Here is a 22,230-nt window from a genome sequence, read left to right as displayed (position 1 = left end):
GAAAATGCATGGAAAGATTAAAGGGGATTAAACAAGTCCTCTTAAAGTAATGTTTGCAATTGTACTTACACTCAGTTGCCACCTTATTAGGTACACCTCCTACCTACTTAATGCAAATAGCCCGCCCCTCCAAGAAGCCAATCATGTGGAAGCATCAACATTTATATGGAATTCAGATGTGGTTGTTGGCTGGCCAAACATCAGATTGTTCAGAACATCTGATCTGTTGTAGCGATTGATGGTGCCAGACATGACACCTCAAAAACAGCTCCCTGCTGGGATGTTCAGGGATTACAGGAGTTACAGTTTACAGAAGATTGATATGATACACAAAATGCATCTAGTGAGTCTGAATTATGTGAATGAAAATACTTTGTTAATGAGAGAGGTCATAGGCAAAAGTCAGGCTTCTTTAAGCTACTAGACAAGCTACAAATACATCATAAAATTAGAACATTAGAACAATCTAGACGAGAACAGGCCATTCAGCCCAACAAAGCTAGCCAGTCCATTCCACTTAACTCTTCTAAAAAAACATCAAATCGAGTTATGAATGTTCCTAAAGTCTTACTGTCGACCATGCTACTTGGTAGCTTATTCCATCTGTTTATGGTTCTTTATGTAAATAAAAATACCCACATAACATCTTTTTACAACAATACAAGCAGAAGGGCTTCTTTGAACATGCATCACATTGAACATTATAGCTAAAGGTCAAAAGAAAAAGCTCACACTGGGTTCTACTCCTGGAAGATGGGGCTGCAGTGGACACATAATCATCAAAATGAGATGACTGAATATCAGTAAATGATGCTTAGTCTGACCATTTCTGATGCAATATGCAGATAGTAGGGTCAGAATCTGGCATAAAGAGCATGGATCAATGGATCCATCCCACCTTGTGTTAACAGTGTAGGCTGGTGTTGGCAATATAATAGTGTAGGTAACGTTTTCTTGGCAAACATTAGACCCTATAATACCACCTGTAAATCATTTGAATATCATGGCATACTGTCTATGTGCAAAGCTTTATGGCCACAGCTTATTCTTTTTCAAATGGAAATTTTCAGTTTGACAATGTGCCATGACATAAAGGACACATCAGCTCAAGCTTATTCCAAAAAGATGACAGTCCCCAGATCTCAATTCAGTGGCCCTTTTTAGGGATTCGGTGAAACTATCTATCTAATAGAAAGTTCACATCATGATTGAGTGAAGCTAAATATTGGCAGAACAACGTGATCTATCAAGTCAGCATATACCAAACTCTCTAAGGATTGTGTTCAGCATCTTGTTGAATCCATTTCTTGAGGAATTCCAGCTGTGACACTGTGTGAGCTGATTGTTATCCTAGTGGGTATGGATTTGGACTGTACTCTAAGAGGAAGCAAGTTCAAGTGTCACCTTGATTCAATGAGAACAGTCCTCCAAATGTACTGAAAACAATGATATACAGTGCATCCAGAAAGTATTCACAGCGCATCACTTTTTCCACCTTTTGTTGCGTTACAGCCTTATTCCAAAATGGATTAAATTCATTTTTTTCCTCAGAATTCTGCACACAACACCCCATAATGACAATGTGAAAAAACTGAGAAATCACATGTACATAATTATTCACAGCCTTTGCTCAATACTTTGTCGATGCACCTTTGGCAGCAATTACAGCCTCAAGTCTTGTTGAATATGATGCCACAAGCTTGGCACACCTATCCTTGGCCAGTTTCGCCCATTCCTCTTTGCAGCACCTCTCACGCTCCATCAGGTTGGATGGGAAGTGTTGGTGCACAGCCATTTTAAGATCTCTCCAGAGATGTTCAATCGGATTCAAGTCTAGGCTCTGGCTGGGCCACTCAAGGACATTCACAAAGTTGTCCTGAAGCCACTCCTTTGATATCTTGGCTGTGTGCTTAGGGTAATTGTCCTGCTGAAAGATGAACCGTCACCCCAGTCTGAGGTCAAGAGCGCTCTGGAACACATCGAAGAAGATAGATCCAAACTGAAAATGCTTGCCAACCAGATTAATGACGTTACAGATCGGCTGGATGTTGAAAACAGCGGAACAATTGGCGTCTAATGCTGATGAAAAAGCCACAGCTGCGAATTCTGAATGCAAAAAACTTGGAGACAGACTTGCGGCCCTGGAAGACGGGTACAGAAGAAATAATATAAGAATTGAGGGTATACCCGAGAAACGAGAAAGCTCAAGCCCAGGGAAATTTGCAGTAGAATTACTGTCTAAAAAAATTGGAGATGATTTTAAACTCGACATTGAGATAGCAGCTGCTTATCGCACATACAGGTCAAGTACCTTTAAACCTAGGTCTTTTATTGTCCGCTTCGAGCGACTACGATGTAAGCTTGATGTGATGGCACTTCTTGAACACAAGCAAGACATTATATTTGAAAATAATCTTATTTGTATTTTCCCCGACTTCTCACCATTAACAGCTGTAAAACGTGCAGCCTACTTTGACATTAAAAAGTTGCTACGGAAAGCCGATATCAAATACAGCCTCTTGTATCCTGCCAAACTGAAAGTGGAAGTTCAAGATCAATATTATATTTTTTCAAGCAAGGAAGAAGCTGAAAAGGAATTAAAGAAGCTGTTTCCGACACTCTTTTGAAAATTAATAAGGAGACGTATTCTGTCGTGGCATGGGAAGGACCTATCATCTGATCGCGGATCCACTTTTAAAGAGACTGGTATTATAATTATTCATCCTTTTCTTTATCTGGACATTATATGTTTATGTCTTAATTAGAGTTATAGACGTGAGTGTGGAAGTGTGGAAGTAATTAAAGTAGGATTTGTTTTTTTTTTATTTTTTTATTTATTTATTTATTTATTTATTTATTTATTTATTTATTTATTTTAACTACCTTAAAGTAGATGGTTTAACATCATACTCTTGGTGTATTGCTATTTCTACTATTACATTACTATTACATTTATGCTATTACATTATACTATTACACTAGAAATTACCATATTTATCCTAGACTACTTTTTTTAAAATCATTCCCAGGGTTCATTCTTTTTTTTTATCTTAATATCTTAAAATTTCTGAAGATTATTTTAAGCTTAAAGACTGTTAATGATTATATTTTCGGCAGATAGTATTTAGAATTCAGCTGCAATAGATATCTCTTTGTTTTAATTCTGTAACGCCGCTGCGGGGTGGGGTTTGTTTTGTTTTGGACGTGCTATGTCTCTTCGTATGTCAGAGGACCGGGACATCACAATGTGGGATCAAGCCTCATGTGGGGAGGCAAAATGGCGGGGTGGGGGGATAAAGGGGGGAGAGAAGGAGAGCAGGCTATATCTAATCTATTCTTCTAATCCCTGTAACTATAAGTATCAATGCAACAATAGGTTAAAATGCAATAACTCATGGGAAATCTAAAAACTAAGATTAAAACTGCCTCATTGCCAGTTAACTTTGTGAGCTGGAATGTTAAATGCCTGAATCACAAATTAAAGAGAAAGAAAGTATTCTCTCACCTAACAGGCTTAAACGCTAAAATAATATTTTTACAGGAGATCCACTTACTAAGCAAGGATCAATTCAGACTACAAAAAGACTGGACTGGCCAAATGTTCCATTCTAGCTTTATAAAGAAAACTAGAGGGGTGGGAATTCTCATAAACAGAACAGTTCCATTTGTAGCATCAGATGTAGTATCGGACCCTGAAGGGAGATATGTGATGGTCATGGGCAACTTATATAACAGTAAAATGATTTTGATAAATGTTTATGCACCCAATGTCGATGATAAGGAATTCATGCAAAATCTATTTGCATCCATTCCCAATGTGAACACTCATAAAATTATAATGGCTGGGGACTTTAATTGTGTTTTAAATCCACTTTTAGATAGGACTTCTGTGACAGGGGGGACGACATCTAATACTGCAAAGACAATTACACAGTTTTTAAATGATCACAACTTATCAGACCCCTGGAGGTTTCTTAACCCAAACTCAAGAACATATTCGTTGTACTCACCAGTGCATTATAGCTACTCAAGAATTGATTCTTTTTTTATAGATAATAATTTCCTGCCTACAATTAAATCATGCAAATATGACACAATTGTTATGTCCGACCATGCCCCTCTAGTCTTGGAGCTAAAATCATTAAGCCCCTCACACTCACCTCGCAGATGGCGCCTTAACCCTCTTCTATTGGCAGACGAGATCTGCACAGAATTTATATCCAAACAAATCAGCTTCTTCCTAGAGACAAACACGCCCACAGAGGTTTCTGCAGGAACACTCTGGGAAACTCTAAAGGCCTTCTTAAGAGGACAGATTATTTCATTTCTTTCCCACAGAAATAAATTAGAAACAAAGATGTCAGAGCTAAGAAGAGAAATTACTAGAATAGATGAAGAACAAGCCAGGCGTCCAAGTGAAGCTCTCCACAGGAAAAGGCAGACCCTGCATACAGAACTTAACATCTTAACAACTAAAGAAACTGAACAACTTATTTATAAGTCAAGACATCATTACTATGAACACAGAGAAAAAGCTAATAAGCTTTTAGCTCAACAAATTCACAAACAAGAAGTTCGCAATGCAATACCAGTAATCACAAACACGAATGGAGAAGAAATTATTGACCATAAAAATATAATACACGCATTTAGAGATTATTATAAATCCTTATATTCTACTGAGCTCAAAGAAGACAACATACAATCTAATGCATTTCTGGATACATTACAGACACCACAAATAGATGTTTTAAGTGCTGAGGAACTGGATAATCCTCTAACGCTAACAGAATTACTAGATGCTATAAAGTCACTTCAAAGCGGGAAATCAGCAGGCCCTGATGGTTGCCCCGTAGAATTTTATAAGAAATTCTTTACTCAGCTAGCTCCCCTCTTATTGGCAACATTTACAGAAGCTAGAGACAACCAAATACTACCTCAAACATTTCGTCAAGCATTAATCACTGTCTTTCCTAAACAAAATAAGGACTTGTTACAATGTGCATCATACAGACCAATTTCACTCCTGAATAATGATGTTAAGATACTCTCAAAAATTCTAGCTAGAAGGATGGAGAAAGTGCTGCCCTCGGTAATATCACAGGATCAAACTGGATTTATTAAAGGTCGACATCTATCTTCCAATCTCAGACGCTTGTTTAATGTTATATATTCACCAGCAAAATCAAACACCCCAGAGATATTACTATCATTAGATGCAGAAAAGCATTTGTTATGATTGAATGGAACTACCTTTGCACTGCATTGGAGAAATTTGGGTTTGGCCCGAATATTTGTGCATGGATCAAACTACTGTATACCAATCCAGAAGCCTCAGTTTGTATAAATAACATTTGCTCAGACTACTTTAAGCTAGAACGTGGTACCAGACAAGGATGTCCCTTGTCGCCACTGCTGTTTGCAATCGCCATTTAACCACTGGCGGTTCACTGCCGAAATTCTTATCAGATAAAGGGGATTGTCAGAGAAGGACTGGAACAGAAAATTTCTCTATATGCAGATGATATGGTTTTATATATATCAGACCCAGAAAACACTGTCCCTGCAGTTTTAACAGCACTAACAGAATTTCAAAAGATATCTGGTCTTAAAATTAATCTGAATAAAAGTATACTCTTTCCAGTGAATTCACAAGCATATAATATTAGATTGGACACCCTACCTTTAACCATAGCAGATCAGTTTAAATACCCAGGGGTAAATATCACAAGTAAACATAAAGCTCTTTATCAACAAAATTTTGCCATCTGTATGGAAAAAATTAAGCAAGACTTGCATAGATGGTCAACCCTTCATCTCACTCTAGCCGGAAGAATTAACATTGTTAAGATGAATATCCTTCCTAAACTTCTTTTTTTTATTTCAAAACATTCCAATATATATCAATAAATCGTTTTTTAAACAGTTAGATTCAACAATAACCTCATTCATTTGGAACTCAAAACACCCACGTATCCGAAGAGCGACCCTACAAAGACCTCAGGCAGAAGGTGGCATGGCTTTACCTAATTTTCAGTTTTATTACTGGGCAGCAAACATACAAGCCATAAAATCTGGACACAAATAAATGAACATACACAGGCTTGGTCCGCAATAGAAGTAAAATCCTGTAGTACTTCTTTATACTCCCTGCTCTGCTCTCCAATAAATGCAAGTTATCGCAAATATACTAATAACCCAATTGTGCTTTACTCACTCAGAATATGGAACCAAATTAGAAAGCATTTTAAGATGGAAAATCTTTTATCTGTGGCACCTCTGCAAGAGAACCACCTCTTTCAACCCTCGCAAACCTATCCAGTTTTTAATACCTGGAAAAGTTTTGGGATTAAAATGCTCAGAGATCTTTATATAGACAACATATTTGCATCTTTTGAACAATTACGTTCAAAATTCAACCTCCCAGCTACACATTTCTTTCACTATCTTCAAATTAGAAATTTTGTTAAACAGAAATTGCCTGATTTCCCCCACCTCGCACCCTCCACAATGCTGGAAAAAATACTGCTCAATTTCGAGGAATTAAACACCATTTCCGCATTATATAAAATCTTATTAGAGTCCATACCTTTCAAAGATCCAAGAGGACATTGGGAAGAAGATCTCTTAATCAATATATCAGAAAAGGAGTGGAAGGTAGCAAAGCAAAGAATTCACTCGAGCTCCATATGCGCAAAGCATAGAATTATTCAACTAAAAATTATATATCGAGCCCATCTGTCTCACTTAAAACTGTCCAAAATGTTTCCAGGGCAAGATCCAACCTGCAAACGCTGCAACCAAGCTCCTGCCTCACTGGGTCACATGTTCCGGGTCTGCACCAAACTAACATCATTTTGGACCAAAATTTTTAAGTGCCTTTCAGACAGCCTTGGTATCACAATTCCTCCTAACCCATTAACAGCTGTGTTCGGTGTTATTCCAGATGATCTTGAAGTGGAGAAGGACAAGCAAACGGTGATTGCATTCACTACACTTTTGGTACGCAGACTTATTCTGTTAAATTGGAAGAATCCTAATTCTCCTCTGATAAGTCAGTGGGAAACCGATGTTTTATATTATTTGAAATTGGAAAAAATCAAATTCTCAGTTAGAGGATCTGTACAAAATTTTTTCAAAACCTGGCAGGATCTAATCAATATTATTTTAGAATAAGAGAAATAACTATTACCGCATTTAATTCCCTTCTACATCTCTTATTTACCTATATATTTATTTCTCCCTTTCTTTTATTTATTGTTGCCTTATTAAAAAGCCCTAAGCAATTCTCCTTTGGCTTAGCTCTCCTTCTCAGGGGTGGGGCTTGATTTGTCTTCAATTTTGTTTGGTTATAAATTGATCTATTTGTATGGAATGATTACAATAAAAATTAATAAATAAATAAATAAATAAAAAAAGAGTGCTATGGAGCAGGTTTTCATCCAAGATGTCTCTGTACATTGCTGCAGTCATCTTTCCCTTTATCCTGACTAGTCTCCCAGTTCCTGCTGCTGAAAAAGATCCCCACAGCATGATCCTGCCACCACCATGCTTCACTGTAGGGATGGTGCCAGGTTTCCTCCAAACGTGACGCTTGGCATTCACACCAAAGAGTTCAATCTTTGTCTCATCAGGCCAGAGAATTTTCTTTCTCATGGTCTGAGAGTCCTTCAGGTGCCTTTTAGCAAACTCCAGGCAGGTTGCCATGTGCCTTTTACTAAGGAGTGGCTTCCATCCAGCCACTCTACCATACAGGCCTGATTGGTGGATTGCTGCAGAGATGGTTGTCCTTCTGGAAGGTTCTCCTCTCTCCACAGAGGACCTCTGGAGCTCTGACAGAGTGACCATCGGGTTCTTGGTCACCTCCTTGACTAAGGCCCTTCTCCCCACGATCGCTCAGTTTAGATGGCTGGCCAGCTCTAGGAAGAGTCCCGGTGGTTTCGAACTTCTTCCACTTACGGATGATGGAGGCCACTGTGCTCATTGGGACCTTCAAAGCAGCAGAAATTTTTCTGTAACCTTCCCCAGATATGTGCCTCGAGACAATCCTGTCTTGGATGTCTACAGACAATTCCTTTGAATTCATGTTTGGTTTGTGCTCTGACATGAACTGGCAACTGTGGGACCTTATATAGACAGGTGTGTGCCTTTCCAAATCATGTTCAGTCAACTGAATTTACCACAGGTGGACTCCAATTAAGCTGCAGAAACATCTCAAGGATGATCAGGGGAAACAGGATGCACCTGAGCTCAATTTCGAGCTTCACGGCAAAGGCTGTGAATACTTATGTACATGTGCTTTCTAATTTTTTTATTTTTAATAAATTTGCAAAAATCTCAAATAAACTTTTTTCACATTGTCATTATGGGGTGTTGTGTGTAGAATTCTGAGGGAAAAAATGAATTTAATCCATTTTGGAATAATGCAGTAATATAAAATGTGGAAAACGTGATGCGCTGTGACTACTTTCCAAATGCACTGTATAAGAGCTGTCATTTTAATACTGGTTTGGACAAAGCATCACAACAGAGATAGATAGATAGATAGATAGATAGATAGATAGATAGATAGATAGATAGATAGATAGATAGATAGATAGATAGATAGATAGATAGATAGATAGATAGATAGATAGATAGATAGATAGATAGAACACTGGTAACTCTGTTGTGTCCCTTTGTAGGATGCATGCAAAATGTTTTATTTCGGCCTTTATGCACATTTTTCTCAGCTGTATCCAGGAGACTCTCCAAGAGGTCCATATCGCAAAAAGGATTGAGATCCTGCTCTAGAGCATCACTAAATTGTACCATTACACCAATGAATTAAAGTAGACCTGGAGCTAATGTACTGGCGTTTGAATATAACTGCAGCAATGTGGGTATACATTTGCATTAAATAACTCTAACGTTTAATTATTCATATGTAGTAATATATAATGAGGCAGATTAGAAAAGCATGTGCATTCCATTAAAGAGTGCAGCCAATTAACTCCGCCCCATGGCAGGTTTTCCTGTTTTCCCAACAGCATTCTCGGAAGACACCCACAGTCTAAGTCAGATATTCAGGAATAGCATATGCTCTTCGAGATCAGAAGTTTGTTTGTTTTTTTTTCCTCTCTCTGTGCTTTCAGATACGTGAATTCTAAAACATAATTTTCCTCTCATGTTTGGCTCTTCCATTTTATGTATCGTATGCATGTGCTACTCTGATACTTTGTTTTGTAATATGATATGTGATCATGCTCGTTCTGGAAGATGCTATATAAAATCCTATAGGTTTTATGAAGCAAAAAGTGTCCATTATGACATCCAGTATAGATTTCTACTGCTTCTAATCTGATTTAAAATAGAGATCGGCAGGAAGACAGATTTGTGATGATGTTCTTCTAAAACCATATCAAAGTTTGATGTACCATTCTTTTTAGAGTTTTATGTGATTAATATAGTGTACCAAACACCAAAAATACCAAAATACCAAAAACAATCATAAGATAAAAATTAATAGTTCTGCTAAGTGCAGTTTGGTGTAATTCTCACTGCAAATTGTGCTACATCTTATAAATTAGTGACATATTTTGAAAAAAGAAAGCATAATACTACTACACAGCTCCAACAGAGCCAACCTACCCCAGACATCTGTGTGCATTCGATAGTATATAAAAGGGAGATTGTGTGGTGGGTCATTTATTTGTCAAGAAGTTGATGATTCAAAAAGGATTGGCACAAGAGATGGACAGGGCCCAGTAGAGCTGTAAAAGAATAAGAAAAACACACACTAGCTATGATCCATATTGCCATGTCAATATTGAATGATGAGCACCAGATGCACGTCTTGGGCCTGTCTTGCCTCTTCTACCAGTGGGTCATCTCCTGAAGCACTTTCCCAAACCATGGCAAATGGCTCATCTAAATGTCAACCTTCCATTAAACCATCATCAGACTATTATTAAATACTCAATCCGTTCATCATTCTTTCTTAATAATTATCTAGACTCCAATAACCACCAGTTCATGAATTAACCCATCAATCAATTATTGGTCTGTTGCAAATGAATGTGTACAGTCTCTTCACCAAAGTTGTAATGCACCAATCACCTATCTCTGCTTCAGTTCTCATTCTACCAGACTGGTATGTGTGGGGTGCCACTGATGTATTCTTTTCACTTGGGGCTGTTGCTCATATAGAACCCCAGTTTCTCCCAAAGCTGGTTCTATGCCCCTTGCCCTCTCTCATCACTGCTATGCACCTTCACATTCCCAGATCTGCTCCTTCTTCCTTTCTGGTTCTCCAATATTTTCTAGCCTCTATTGGCTTGCCACTCTTAAATGGCATGGCATGGGCTTCCTCCAGGTGTTCTGGACATGCAGGTTATGTGAATTGGTGTTGATAAACTGGCCCTGATATGTGTGTGTGTGTTCACCCTATGATGGGCTGATGCCCTGTCCAGGGATTCTTCATCTCTTACACCATGTGCTTGCGGGGAAAGGTGCCAGGTTCCCCTTGTATCTGTCCTGGATAAGTGGAGTAGGAAAATGAATGGATATGGCAACTTCAGCTCTCAGTTACTCCATATCCACAGCATGCATAGTCCTTTGTTACCAGTCTACACATTCTCAGTTGTCAATTTTTTAGAAGGGAAAGATACATTCTTCCTGAGAACCATTTTGTAAAAAAAGAGTTAAGGTGGACCAATGTTGGTATGCTTCTCCTCTCCTCTTCTTGCAAACTGGACAGATCTCCTTTCTTTTTGTAATGGATGTTGTATTGGCATGATTGTCCTATTTTTGATATTCATGTTTATGTATGTAAATATTGTAATGTGTAATATTTTACTGTTATTATACTATTGTTGTAAATATATGTCATTAGGAGATGTAACTGCAAGGTATGAGAAACCACCGCCAAGCAGCCCTTGTTAGATAGTGAATCAAAGTATCTTTTACATGTGCTCTTACCTTTAGACAAATATCAAATACAAATTAGGTAGAGGTATTTTCTGTGGAATGCTGTTCTCTGCTGGTCTACAATGTGGTTGGTAGTTTTAATAGTGTTTTTTCTGGACTGCCTTATTTCTGAAAATCACACTGTTCATTTCTCCATTCATTTTCAACCTCATTTTATCCAGTTCAGTGTCATGAAAAGGAGTGCATACCCTGGCCTACCAGGGACAAAGCCTGGATAAGGTGCCAGTCCATCTCGTGACATACGCAACCCTCCTCATTTATGCCAAGCCAATTTAAGATTGCCAATTAACCTAACTTGTTCAAACTTGAGCTGTTAGAGAAAAAAAAAAGGTAAGCCATGCATGCCAACCACACACAGGCATGACCAGACCAACTTTCAAACTCTAATCTCTTGAACTGTTAGGCAGACATGTTAACCACTGTGCCACCTAGTCTGGTTATATGCTCTTTAGCTCGTGGGATAGGAACTTAAAAAACTATTGTGCTCCAAGTCCATTGCAAATCCTGACCATAGAATGATGTTGTATCATCTTTCAGCTAGAATTGTGCTGATTTATTGATCCGTTTCATTTTTGCAGTGTTGTCATGTTTACACTTCCACCCACTTATGATAATTTTCAAAGTACCAAAATGCAAACTAACATTCTCATAAAGCACAGCACTGTAAGCTGAGTCAAACAGATCAAATAGTGTGGGTCTAGAGCAGTAGATTCTTTAAAAGGTCACAGGAGCTTTCTCGTTCAGATCTAGAAATCATAGAGATTTAAGGATGTCAGATGCGAAAGACCTGTGAACCAGCAGAAAGTGTCCCATAGGACTTAAAATCTCACTGGAATATCCCTCGTTATCCTGGCTTAAATCAAATTTAACTTAAAAAATGAAAGACGCTGCCCCGCTGTGCTAGGTATCTTACTAGAAATGAGCAATTACACAATGACACATGACACAGAATCGAAATATCATTTTCCAAACCTTGCTAACCTATATATATTAACATCATAAAAAATGAAATAATAGAAACTCCAGAGGTCAGGCATATCTTGACAAATGAGGTATCACTGCATTATTATCTCATATAAATATAGATGGTATGAAATTAATCTTTTATTGATTTTTGTATAGCATTCTGCAAGAATGTATAAAAAGTCCTTGGTTGCTTTTGTTCTATCAGCTATTGAACAGCAGGCAGCAATGGAATTCAAATCCCTGCCTCCAGCTTGGTACAGCGACTTTGGAACTGAATGTATTTGTGGTGTTCTTCATAACTCCCCTGGTGCTGAGCAGGCAGTGACCATAAAGTGAGCCACACAAGAGCAAAGGCTGTTTTATTACAGCGTCTCCTGGACAGACATGACCAGCACAGGAATGATGATTTCTTACTAGTGATTAAAACATAACAGGTTTTGTAGGGCTCAAAAAAGTACATTGACTGCTATAAACTGAGTGACATACTACAGGTGCTATGATTCATTTGCTTCTTTTCACCTTAATGCCCTCTTACAGATTTTCACAACATTAAAAGATAAATTATAGCCAGTACAGGAAATCTATTTCAGAAACACAAAATCCTTACTTCTATTAGCAGAATAAAATCTATACAGTACATTGCAAACAATTGTATGCTTTATTATGTTACAGTATTGTTAATTTCAAATTGAACCTGTGTAAGTGTCGCAGTAGTAGTAGTAGTAGTAGTAGTAGTAGTAGTATTAGTAGTAGGAGAAGTTGCGATGGTGGTGGAGGTATTACCATGTATACAAAGTACAGTGAAATTCCTACTTGCATGTTAAATCAGCATAGAACATGTTAAGATTCTCCATCACCATGATAAACAAGAATGCATAAAGCACAGAATTCAGTTGTGTTAATAGAATGGGGGGGTTTTACATATGGGTCACAGAGAACTTTAGCCATGCCTTCAACACAGAAAACAAAATACATAACATGGTTATGTGTATACAACTTGCAACAAAGTGCCAATAATGCCTGACAAACATCTAAAACAGTAAAGTAATTTACTGCCTCTATTTCAGGGTAATAGGAAAGCCCATCCTGTTCGAGCACCACTGGGCATTACAAGGCTGAAGCCATCTCAGAATCAGGTGTTATTCTGTCATAGCATGCTGTTCGAGACGCAGCCACACTCAAACAAACAGGGCCAGGTCAGAGTTACAAACTGATGTAGCAAGCACGCAAGTTGTGATGTGGGAGGAATATTAGTATGCCTAGAGAAGAACCCCACACAAACATGGGACAAATGAAAAGAACTCCATATGGACAGTGTTCAGGCTGAGGTTTGAAAGAACAGCTGAAAAGGTAAAAAAAATTAAAGGATAAAACAATACAACATTGCAAAAGGCAAAAGAAAGCCATATGCTCAATGTGTTGTGTCCAATTGGGGCAGTTAGTGGGACTTAACCTTTACATTGATGCCATTCTCATATAATACTGTATGTGTAATACTCTGCTACGTCAAACCTTCTGTAGTTTGGGATCCTTTGATTCATGTGAATAATGATGTTTAGTTTGTCATATTTTTGACTCAACAATTACTCATTTAAAGCACTGTAATGTCCATTTTAGTTCATGGCTGGAATAAGGTTCCAGTGAATGTTTTTCCCTTTTGTACTGAAAACAAATTGTCTCCAGAATAAAAGATAACATGACACCAGACCACTTGAGTAACCTCCATTTTTAAACAAGGAAATATTATATCCTAATATGTATCCATCCAACCTTCCTCTGGACCTGCTTATCCAGGGCAGGTTTGTAGGGCAGCTGAAGCCAATCCAAACAAGCATTGAGTGCATCACAGGGCAAACACATACACATATCAGGGCCAGTTTAGCTACACCAATTCACCTAAACTGCATGACTGTGGGAAGAAACCAGAAGGAAGGGGAAATGTACCTGTGTAGTGCTTCCACTGTGCAACAGTGCCAAATATTAAAAATAATAATAATATATAGTATTTTTTCTGTGACTACATCACTTTGAGTATACATGGAAAAGTATGCAGTGACTTATCAAATTAATCTCTAATCATCATTATGGTAAATTTTGTCATCTAATTGCTTCCATTACTGAAACATGAGAAGGTAAGCTGATCCCAGTGTTTATGCGGGTATGGAACCAACATCCCTAGCTACAGTACATACTCAAGTACTATGCTTAAGTAAAAAAAAAAAGCATGCTTTATATTTCAAAGCAAATTTAGTTTCTCTGTACTGATAAGTCACTCGTCTCCTTATTATAAAAGTACAGAAGATCATGCTGTCTTTGTAAGATTACGAGTACCATTTGCATTTTGGTTTTATAACAATATGGTGCAAAATGCAGTACCAGAAAATATTTAATTATTTCATGTTTTGCTTCCTCCGCCCATCCATCCATACGTTTCTGTCTCATACTCTCTGATTCTAGTTGTAACTGCGAGAATATCCGATGTACAGCCAGCCTCTGGCAAGCGAGTCCGTGGCAAAGCGTGCGGAGGTTGGAGTGACGTCACTGTCCTCCAGTCAAATGCCTTAAGGGGTGGTCGGACTAAAAGGGTCAGTGGCGGCGTGCCATCGATCTTGAAGAACTCAACGGTTAAGGTAACAAAACTACCGTTAGTTGTCATTTAGTTCAGTTAGCTCAGAGGCTTGTTTTTCATGGCCCCATGAGGACAGCGCAACAACCACCCAGCCACACAGAGCAGTGTAGGGTGGGCTTTTGGTCATACTTACAGTTATTGGACATGATCCGCACTTGTGAGAATAACCTGCACTGCGTGAAAATTCCAGTTTTTAGCTTCATATCCAGAACGACTAGATTGTTTACAATGAGACCGCTTGAAAAAATAAAAGGAATTTTCGAGATTGAAGGCGTGGAGTACATCCTATATGTCAGGCTGCCGATAACGTGTTTTCGCGGCGTTCAATAAACGTCACATTTTAGAAGCACTGTGATGGGGGAATGCTGATGTTTCATGGTGACTGGGATTCGAATACTGGAGGTCGCTACCACTGTGGAAGTTGCGCGTTCTCCCAGTGTCTCCGTAGGTCTTTCTCACGGCGTGTGTGTGAAGGTAAATGGCGACTGCAGAATTTGGCACAACGCTGGACTGTCTCCCCATCTTGAGTTTACTCTTGTCCTGCTCCAGATCGTCGGGTTGGCCACACCGCCTCAAACTACCCACCACTATTACAGCTCCATTTCCCGGCAATCTCGATTTAGATTGGACACGAGAATGTCGGTTTTCCGTTAAAAGTATGATTTATACGGTAACGTAATTAGCTTTCTAAAAAAAAATAAATTAATAAATATTCGAAAAATACAAACTACGTTAAATTACTGCATAAAATTTAAAAATAGGACATTAATAAAATGTACAAAAGAACATAGTAAATTGAAAGCAACCTTTATTTTTTGAACATTTTATTCGGATTGATGTATGCTCAAAGAATATGAATGAAAAATCAACATTTAAAAGAAATGCCATTTATGAACGGGATTTATTACAAATACTCGGTAACAGAAGAAAGTCTGGCGATAATCTGTGCTAGCTGTGTTCAGTTCTTTTCATGGACAATGTAGCGCATTTGTAATTTACTTAATCCTCATTCTTTATTGGTTTAGCAAGGCTCCTCCCCAAATGTTTAATCTCTTACCTGTGTGGTACAAGCTTTAAACACGGATTTCTCGGTATTAGAGTAATTGCGCGTATTCTCTTAATTTTCTCGTCCTCTCTGCATTCTTCTTATCATGTATATACACTCATATTCCGTGCTCGCTTTGTTTATAACGGGGCGAGGGGAGCCGTTACTCGGAATAATTGGCTTTTCTTTTATTGAAGACCGTTGCATACTTGTGTACGACAGTAGAAAGCCAAATTTCTCCCTTCTATGACTTACAGTAAGAATCGGTTAAAACCAGAGCTGAATTGCAACGAGAACATCAAGTTATATGCGTGACCTGTTATACTGTGACATCATGTAAACTACCCGGTGTGCACGTCGTGTTCAGCAAGTGAATATGTTAAGTGGGAGTGAAAATCAGGAATCTGAATTTAAAACCAAAACATTTAAAGGTTCCACTTTTTGACATACTAACATCACATTATTATAACTATATACTTTATGAGGGCGTTAAAGTCTAGCATGTCCTGGAGTCTACAGGGTTCCAGCCCTTGCCCGTTGGCTGGCTGTGTGTTTCTTGCTCGCATCCATTTTCTCCCGTGGGATATTTCTATGGTTTTCCCTAAATAGTTCATTCTCATCCTACAGTGACGTGTGGGTGTGACCTGCGACGTACTGGCTTCCAGTCCAGGAATGGTCCTTTGGAATACTATTAGGGTAAGAGATGCCTCCCAAATTCTAATTTGGAGTTCTGAAAATAGATGGATGGATACACATGAAGCGTTTATCCCACACTACCTAAACATAGTAGAGGGCGTCATCAATGAAAGCATTTTCTGTCAATAACAAATTGGATGTAAATATAAAGATACGGGATATTCGATGCAGGGCCATTGGTGGTCATTGCGTATTAAACGTGCCCCGAGTTTTCTTTTAACACTTTATTATAGCGTATAACATTTGCATCTTAAAATGTGTTTTCTTTTTCACTTCGCTTTCGCAGAGCTTCGGCAAAAAGAAAATTTCACTGTGGACATTTCCGTCGATGTCAAGGTATGAGAAAGATCCTCTGATCCGTTTTACAATGAAAAAGTTTCCCAAATGAAAAAGAAAAAAAAACGACGAGAAGCGGAATGGTTTCCGCAAGCCTCTGCAGCAGCAGTTCTCCCAGAAGCAATCGCCATCTGCTTCGCCTTTAACTTTATCCTCGCATGGCCTCTTGCGCTTGGCATCTGCAACTGGATGCTGCAGACCCCCCAAAACATAACTAGCGACACCGTGTTGATTCAGTTATGAATTCCGACAAGCGGCAATTCTGTCATTTGTTGTAATAAACAACTAAAGGTGGGGAGGATTCAAAGGCAAGCCATCGGACAGAATCTTGAGGGACTGGGACAGAATTTCACCTTCTTACCTAAATGAAAATAACCGAATACCCATCTATTTTAATTAGCATTTTAATTCCAAATTCGAGGGTTTTCAGACTTTTATCGCTCGCCCGCAGCACATTGCAGAGGATCGGGGCAATCAGCCCAAAAATCAAACTAACCCTTTCTGTTCCACTGTGAAGCCATGCCATCTGATAAAGAGAAGAAGCGTGAACTGCATCACGCAGGGATGCGCTCGTCTGTCTTTCCCCGCCCCTCCCATTTTCTTCTCATTTTTTTCTTGTCACCATTTCACCTGCAAATAATAAATAAACGGCCTAGACAATTTATAAATGTAATTATAGATTTTACCTTTAACTGACAAGACTGTACAGAACTGTTAGTGAATTGCACCTCAAGAGCTGTCCCCTTTATAGAAGCGATGCTAGACCTCGAAGCGTTGGGTGTGTCTCCAACAGACCGCGCAATTATGTATTCCCGAAAGTACATCGGGATCTCGGCGGGATGAAATAGTGAACTGTACTTCATAAGATCATGCGACACATCGCTTACTTGCAAACGGTTTATTTATAAAAAATGTATTTTTATAGTCCGCGCAACGCAAACGGCTATGAAAATTAACCCTGGTGTTGTATCAGGTATAGTGGTGCAATACTGAAAAAGAGAGAAAACAAATTTCATCACAAAATTTAATTTGCACAGGTATCTGTTTGTCAGTTTCGAGGATAAAGTATGATCACAAGACCGAGTAGCAGTTCAACACAATTGGAACAACTGATAACTGATGTAACACAACTGATGTAAAAAGCCAAAATATATTTAAAAAATCAATCAGCTGATTGTCCGCTTTCAGTCCTCCTTTAGCAAAAGACAACTTCCGAGACTGATGTCGATCTGCGCTATATTCCAGACAGCCTGTCGTTAAGCACACAGACGCAAACGCCTTCAAACACAAGGTTTCCGCAAGGTGTTCGTAAGCTACCTGGCAATGGTTTCAAAAGAGAAAGAGAGAGAGAGAGAGATGGAAAAACGGGCAATTGGTACAAAATCAAAGCTCGCTCACCACTTTGCTCTCCCAGAAAGACCAGTTTGAATTTTCTTAAGGGGTTCCCAAAGTCGCCTCCTGCGGACATGATGCGGGTTTCAGCGTGAGTCAGCGGACCCGGGATGAGTGGTGTACGTTGCGTTGCTTTGCTTTGCTGCACGGGCACGCCGGGTTTGTGCTAGGATGTACTGTACCGAGGGCTGCGCAGCAAGGAGGGCTTGACAGCTGCACAGAGGCTCTGCTAGTACGCCTGCGCGCCTCTCTCGCTCTCCGAGTCTCTCCTTTTCATGACGTCATGTTACTCATACTGTACCGAGACAAAGCTGCGACGCACTCAGGTGATTGTCACGCACGTACTATGAACTTTTAAGGCTGTTGATGTTCGTGACGAAATAAGCTCAGGTCTGCTCTATAAGATGTCCTTACTAAAAGCTATCTAGTCTCATTTTAACCTGTCCATCCATTTTATGAACCCGCTGGGGAAAAAAAGAATGGTGAAAATGTAAAATTGGCTGTAAAAGTGTTATGTTTAATAAACCCCGCGTGATTCTTTTACCGAATATTCTTAAATAGTTGATTAAGGTAGCTTTTTTCCAAACTTGTTTGTCAAAGCCCCTGCAAGCATCTTTGGGTGCAAGGTAGGACAGAAGTCTGGAATGGATGCCAGTTCATTGTAGGGTACACTAAAATACTTTTAGATGCCAATCATCTTAACCTATGCCACTTCAAGTTTGTAAGAAATAATGTACAACTAGCATTAATACTCATAAGGCTAATCAATGGCTACCCCAATTGCCATCTTAAACATAAAGGTGCCATGGTTCTTCGAAAGAAAACATTCATGGTTCCCAAAATAACCATCCACATGAAGGTTACATAAAAAACATTTATTTATTTATTTAGATCTATAACATGTTCCATAATTTGCCATGAATAGATGACAACATGTTTGTGAAATACAAATTGGTTGATGATTTTAAAGGCAGTTTTTGTCTTTTAACTGTTTACGTTACTGAAACATGGTCAGGTAAGCCTATCCTAGTAGTGTTCATTCAGGTTTGAAACACAGGCTAAGTTCAGGTTTTCATGACATGTTATTGTCCTGCTAGATAGCCAACTATATACTGTATTTAAAGATTTCTGTTTTGTCAAATATAGGAAATCTTTCCAAAGCACAAAAGCTCAATATTTATGCAAGGAACCCTTCCCAAAATGAAATGGTACTTAGTCAAGCAATGGTTCTACTAAGAACCACACAACCAGTAAAGTGCCATTAAAGAACTGTTATTTTTAAGATTCTGCATTAATGTTCCATGTACGTATTGTTTAATGTTTGTGATTTATTCACTGTCATTAACATTTCCCTACTGTATGTGAAGAACATACAAGTATGGTGTGCACCCAACAATATACTGTATTTGAACTTGAGCCTGAACTTTTTTAACATCCAGAATTGGAACCCAGGACTCCTGAGCTGTCATAAAGCATTGCTAACCAGAATAGCAAGTGATGCATTCACAATAAAATCATCATCCGTTTTATTTTCTTGGTAAGGCTAATTTGGGCAACATCGAGCAATACCCAGCAATTACTAAAATAATAAATAAAAAATGTGATAGATGGAACCATGAATTCTACTGTCTACCAAAAAATCCTGAAGGAGAATGTCCGGCCATCTGTTCGTCAACTCAAGCTGAAGCGATCTTGGGTGCTGCAACAGGACAATGACCCAAAACACCCCAGCAAATCCACCTCTGAATGGCTGAAGAAAAACAAAATGAAGACTTTGGAGTGGCCTAGTCAAAGTCCTGACCTGAATCCAATTGAGATGCTATGGCATGACCTTAAAAAGGCGGTTCATGCTAGAAAACCCTCAAATAAAGCTGAATTACAACAATTTTGCAAAGATGAGTGGGCCAAAATTCCTCCAGAGTGCTGTAAAAGACTCATTGCAAGTTATCGCAAATGCTTGATTGCAGTTATTGCTGCTAAGGGTGGCCCAACCAGTTATTAGGTTCAGGGGGCAATTACTTTTTCACACAGGGCCATGTAGGTTTGGATTTTTTTTTCTCCCTAAATAATAAAAACCACCATTTACAAACTGCATTTTGTGTTTACTTGTGTTATATTTGACTAATGGTTAAATGTGTTTGATGATCAGAAACATTTTGTGTGACAAACATGCAAAAGAATAAGAAATCAGGAAGGGGGCAAATAGTTTTTCACACCACTGTATAACACATGTTATGGTGTCTTTGGGTAAGGGTCATTGGGGAAACACACCTAGCTAGACTGACCAGGCCATCCTATGCCTAGCAACTTCCTTCAGGAATTTCAGGAAAATTCCCAGATGCTTAAAGGCTAATTGAAATATACTGTATATAACCCCTCCACTGTGTCTTGGGCCTGCCTGTGTCTTCACCCAGTTAGCCTTTAACACAGTCCAGGGGAAGGAGCCCTAATAGATCCAGAGAAGCAGCTCTTGTGTTATTTATTGGGCTCCTGAAATGTCAAATGCATGTGTTCACATTCCCATTCTTTTAGTCACTACTCAGAATGTGTTACCATCGGTGAAGATGGGGATATAAACTGTAATAATAATTTAATTACTTATAAACATTAATTTAAAATAATTTTCAAATCTAAAGTATATACATATCTAAAAATTGCAAAATTCACATAAAATTTTAGTCTTATGTTGCATTTTACTGAGTTATATGGAATGATGGTGGCATCTAAGTGCAATATTGGATCCATTCAATGAAGACTGTGAACAGAAAGAGCAGCACCAGTTATAAGTCTGCACAAGTTTTCAATATTGAGTAGAAACATTCAGTAAGTCCAGCGCCTCCGAATCAGATGTTGTAATAAAGGAGGACTATATCTGTGATGAGTTCAGGATTTCTAGTCTTCGCTGTGGGGTTTTGGTCAGGACACTGGTAAATGATGCAGAGAATTCCACACAGTAGCTTGGAATGAAATTATGACTTATTTATTTGAGGATTTATATCTGTATTTGAATAAGTATATGTGTGTATGGTCTCTGGTCATCAATATACACTTTGTGACTGATTCGGTATATTAGAAACTCTTAGCTATTGCAATTATTATACGTAACTACTTAAGGAAATATGAGCAAGGAAATAGCAAACACATGTATCTTTCTTCTCCACTAACATCCCATAATATGTGCTCTCGTGCATGTTGGAAGGTGCACCTTGAAATATGATATACATATTTGCTATTCACCTTAGACAGCAGTAATGTTAAACTTATGGTTTATTACTATCAGAGCCCTGAAGTTGAATTTCTGGAAGGGCAATAAGGCAAGCAACAGGCCTAGTGTAGAGTCTTTACTTCCCCTTCACCTCCACCACTCTTACATGACCCTCTGGGCTAGGGAAGATTCTATCAATTTAGCCTATTAACCAAAGTATTCGAGAAAGCTAAGGATCAATGAGCATGACTTTCATTCGTACTAAGAAGGTTTCAGGCTCTTTATGCCACTTCTATCTGGCCTGTAAACTGGGTAGATAGTACTTGACAAAACTTGACCAGAATTGGTCAGTAAGCACTTGACACTGTCACCATCTCCGCCTCCCCATCAACTCATCTACGGGATAGGCAACCTGTGGTAGAGAACTGTCAGGCATCCCCATCATCAAGAAATTAGGTGTAACTGGGTCCAAGTCAGCAACGTTTGATGACACATACCCTTGAGGCTTACTGTTCAGGATTCCCTCTATTTCGATGAGAACTGTTATAAGTACTTCTTCGGACACTGGCTGTGAACCTATTGTGGTGTAAAGAGCCTGCTTCATGGACCTAATTTCTCTCTCCCATGCACCACCAAAATGGCGTGCTCCTGGCGGGTTGAAACGGAAAATGATTTTTTGCTTTGCAAACTGTTTCTGAAGCTCTGAACTAAGGGCGGAAAATGTTTCTCTTAGCTCCCTTTCTCCACCATGGAAATTTGTCCCTTAGTCAGATAGTAGCTCATAGGGTGTGCCCCTTCGAGAAATAAACCTTTTGAGTGCCATTTGGAAGGAATATGTGTTGATACTAGGAAGAACATCCAAATGGACACTTCAGGTAGTGAGCCACTTGAAGATAATGCCCCATCTCTTCTCACAGCGCCTAACTATCTTAACCTGAAATGGTCCAAAGCAGTCCATGCCTGTGATAAAAAAAGGCAGGTTTGTGAAGCCTC

The 22,230-nt window shown here is 38.8% G+C and overlaps 1 protein-coding gene across 2 annotated transcripts in view; it reads right to left on the bottom strand.

Annotated features, from left to right (window-relative positions):
* The window catches only part of rab6ba (RAB6B, member RAS oncogene family a), a 494,609-nt gene extending 476,261 nt beyond the window's left edge, over positions 1-18,348 (bottom strand). The window contains exon 1 of one of the 2 annotated variants that reach the window (XM_051923573.1): positions 18,039-18,348. In XM_051923573.1, coding sequence (XP_051779533.1) covers positions 18,039-18,108 — 70 coding nt within the window. In that variant the 5' untranslated portion in view covers positions 18,109-18,348. The remainder of the gene's footprint in view (positions 1-18,038) is intronic. The other variant, XM_028794772.2, reaches the window with a different exon arrangement.
* Between the last annotated feature and the right edge of the window lie 3,882 nt (positions 18,349-22,230).

This window comes from Erpetoichthys calabaricus, chromosome 2 (assembly GCF_900747795.2).
Source record: "Erpetoichthys calabaricus chromosome 2, fErpCal1.3, whole genome shotgun sequence".
Classification (NCBI taxonomy): Eukaryota; Metazoa; Chordata; class Cladistia; order Polypteriformes; family Polypteridae; genus Erpetoichthys; species Erpetoichthys calabaricus.
The sequence above is the reverse complement of the archived record's forward strand: the minus strand, read 5'-3'. Positions and strand labels throughout refer to the sequence as shown.